Genomic DNA, 3296 nt, shown 5'->3' with positions numbered 1-3296 from the left:
TTGTTATTTCTTAATATTACTTTAATATCTATTGCTATTGTTATTTCTTTTTTTCTATATGTTTTCATATATAGAGGTATTTATCTATGTATATGTACTTGTCTGAAGTAGATGTCAGTGTCATTGAAACGTAACTACTGGTTCTTGTTTGCCTGGAAAATTTCAATTAAAAAAAACAGTGGAAAAAAAACATGTTTAAACTTGTACCTGATCTCAAAACAAACAAACAAACAAAAAAAGCTTCAAAGTTCATACCGCAAATATTTTTCTTTGAACAGTTTATCAGATAAATTCTGGATCTGCTGGACTTGACAAAAGCCTCGCTGAATTATTAGATTTACATATAGTGTATTTTTGTTTGTCATGTGGATAAAAACAACAGTCTGTGTTTCTCCCATTAAAAAAACGAGTCCATAAAACACTAAAGAGAAAATAAAACACAAATCTCTACTTTAACTTGTGCGCTACATTCACTTTTAGTCGGCAGATAATTACAGAAAAGTTCCTGACATTTCTAAACTTGTCTTAAATCACAGCATTTCTTACTTTTTTTCACGGCACACAGGAAATGAAATTATGTGGCTATGAAGTTCACCTAAAAGTAAAAAAAAAACAACGAAAAACTAAATAAACTATAATGTCTTGGCTAAAATTAGACTTAAAGCTTTAACACACTGAATTAAAAACAGGTGTTAAAGTTCACTAAAGAGTTGAGAAAATATAAAAGTGTCGGTGCAGCAGCCATCTGCCCTGCGAGGGTTATTTTCTGTCCTCGCCGTCCTTCGCCAAGTCCGAGGCTGTTTTCCTGCACACGAAATTGGTAGTGTTGCAAGCGCAGTGTGCGAGTGTGTGTGTGTAAGTGTGTGTGCGCGGGGCCTGCAGTCTAATAACAGCATCGTTTTAGGAGTTTTCTGTGAGGAATATTTTGGTCCTGGTTCACATCCACCGACGTGCTGCTGAGAGGGAACGCTTCAGGACAGCGCGGCGGCTTTTGTTTCAGCCGCACTTTGAAGTTTCGGAGCGAGCGGCTAATGGAGAGAGCGCTGACTTCTTCCTCTGTCATCTGAGACCGACACACGCATGTGCACAGAAACACACACCCGCAAAACTCAGGCTGTTATATAATGCGGAGAAGATTGAAGCTCCAGTGTTGGAGGGAATCCTGCAGCTTCTGACTGAAACAAAGGTCACTGAACTCTGAACACACAAATCTGTCAGTGTTTCAGCAGGGGTTACTCGGTTTCTTTTCTTTCTTTTTTCTTTTTTTTACTAGATAGCGTGAAAAGGAGATGAGAGGAAGACACGCAACATGTTTCAGACGCTGCACTCCAACTATGTTGCAATCACACAACCAGCGCCAAGAAGCAGCGACTGTCAAATATATTTAAAAACCACGTTTGTTCAATTTGCTTTTTATTTTCAAAACATATTTTTACTTTTTTAAAGTCACCACTATTGCTATTTTTATTTAATAGTTATTTTCATTTTATCTTTATTTTTGTAAAATATTCATTTTTTTATTCATTACTTTTTTATTATTCTTAAATTTTTTTTTTTTTTAAATTATGCTTTTTTACTTTATTTTTATAATCACTTAAAGTATTTATCTACTGTATATATCTTTATTTTTTTTACTTTTAATGAACGGATTTTACTTAATTTACTTAATTTTTTCTGTCACTATTACTGTCTCAGTTTGTTTTAATTTTTTTATCCCATCTTTATTAACATTTTATCATTATTTATTGATGTAGTATAGTATTTTATGTATATTTCTTTCCAATATTTCAACTGAACTGCATGATTTTATTCTCGGATTCTAATATTTTAGATGCATGATTTTCTTTTTCTATATTTTGTAGTAGCGCTGTTGGAGGGAACCTGAAAACGACGACCACTTCTCTGTAACTGTTGTGCATCTGACAAATTAAGACTTTAAACAATAGTCTTTTTTAACATTTAAAGAAAATTATGTTGCAGCACAGCCACAGCATTTCCTTCAGTCTTTAGAAACAAAGACGCTGCACACTGCTGTTGCTCAGCATCACAGTTTATAGGTTAAATTAAGGTTTCAGTCACTCCGTAGCTTCATCAGCAAATAAATAATTAAATACAAAGCGAGCCCTTTCCCAAATAAAACTTCCTTTTAACTAAGAAATTGTGATGCTGTGAAAGTGCATGCAACGAATCTTCTTTCCTCAAAACTGAAACGATACTTTCCAATAAATCTTTATCGGTCATGTTTAGAAATGAGAACAAAAAAAAGACAAATAACGGCTTGTTGATTCTCACCGAGCATGTTGGAGGATTCTATGAGCGTGGTGTCGAGGTCGGTCCAGTAGAGGCGGCGCTCTGCGTAGTCGATGGTGAGCCCGTTGGCTCGGCCCACGTCGGCCACCAGAGTGATCCGTCCCGTCCCGTCCATCGCTGCTCGGTCGATCTTTGGCTTCCCGCCCCACTCGGTCCAGTACATGTATCTGCGGACAGGAAACAAGGTGGTTTTATTTAGAAATGGTTCTCATGTGAGTCTTCAATTCATTGTCTCTTGTTTTTAAGTTTCAGTCCTCACCCTTCAGCCGGATCCAGAGCCAGAGCTCGAGGACTGTCCAGGTCCTTCCACACCAGGACCTGCCGGTGCTGCCCGTCCAGTTTGGCCACCTCGATGCGGTTGGTGCCGGTGTCGGCCCAGTACAGGTTCTTCCCCAGCCAGTCCACCGCCATCCCCTCCGGGTAGTCCAGACCGAACTCCACCACGTGCTCCAGAGCGCTGCCGTTCATGAACGCCCGGCTGATGGTCTGCAGAGCGGAGAGGACCCGAGACCACGAACAGGTGAGACCCAAACCGGCACTGTGTTAGTCTCTTAATACTTCCAGTATCATCATTAATCTGTTTTAGTTCATTCTTATCTACTGTCATTTGTTTTTATTTCTATTTATTAAATTATTTATTTAAAGTCTTTTTTATTATTACTTTTTTCATGTCTCCATGTTCAGGGTTTTTTAACGATGTAGATTTACCTTTTTATCTTTAGTTAATTAAAATTTCAATTTTATCTATTGCCATCTCTCTATTTTGTTTTAATTTTATCTCAACTTTCTTTTCATCTTATCTTTATTGATTTTTATTATTTATCAATTTCTTTTTACATTTTTTTAATTCATTACTTAATTTAAAACCTTAAAAAATCTTAAATCACTTATAATCATCGTCATTATTAAGAATTATTTTAATTTTAATTAACTCTTATTTTCCGATTACATCTCTCTGCTGTATTTGATCTCTTTTTTCATTTTTT

At 36.4% G+C, this 3296-nt stretch overlaps 1 protein-coding gene across 1 annotated transcript; it reads right to left on the bottom strand.

Moving 5' to 3' along the window:
• Positions 1–1764: 1764 nt before the first annotated feature.
• LOC121966267 (low-density lipoprotein receptor-related protein 6-like) lies at positions 1765–2843 on the bottom strand. The gene is made up of 2 exons (XM_042516376.1): positions 2570–2843; positions 1765–2477 (listed from the first exon to the last, which is right to left on the bottom strand). Exons 1-2 carry the CDS (start codon positions 2776–2778, stop codon positions 2231–2233), a joined length of 456 nt encoding a protein of 151 aa, XP_042372310.1. The 5' UTR covers positions 2779–2843; the 3' UTR covers positions 1765–2230.
• Positions 2844–3296: the final 453 nt, after the last annotated feature.

Source organism: Plectropomus leopardus, unplaced genomic scaffold (assembly GCF_008729295.1).
Source record: "Plectropomus leopardus isolate mb unplaced genomic scaffold, YSFRI_Pleo_2.0 unplaced_scaffold238, whole genome shotgun sequence".
NCBI classification, from domain to species: Eukaryota; Metazoa; Chordata; class Actinopteri; order Perciformes; family Serranidae; genus Plectropomus; species Plectropomus leopardus.
Note: the sequence above shows the minus strand (reverse complement) of the source record. Positions and strands in the feature narration are given on the sequence as shown.

Coding starts and splice junctions, on each gene's coding strand:
- LOC121966267 (XM_042516376.1), bottom strand. CDS start 2,778: ATGAACGGCAGCGCTCTGGAGCACGTGGTGGAGTTCGGTCTGGACTAC. Junction 2,478..2,569: donor GCTCTGGATCCGGCTGAAGG/GTGAGGACTGAA, acceptor TCCTGTCCGCAG/ATACATGTACTGGACCGAGT.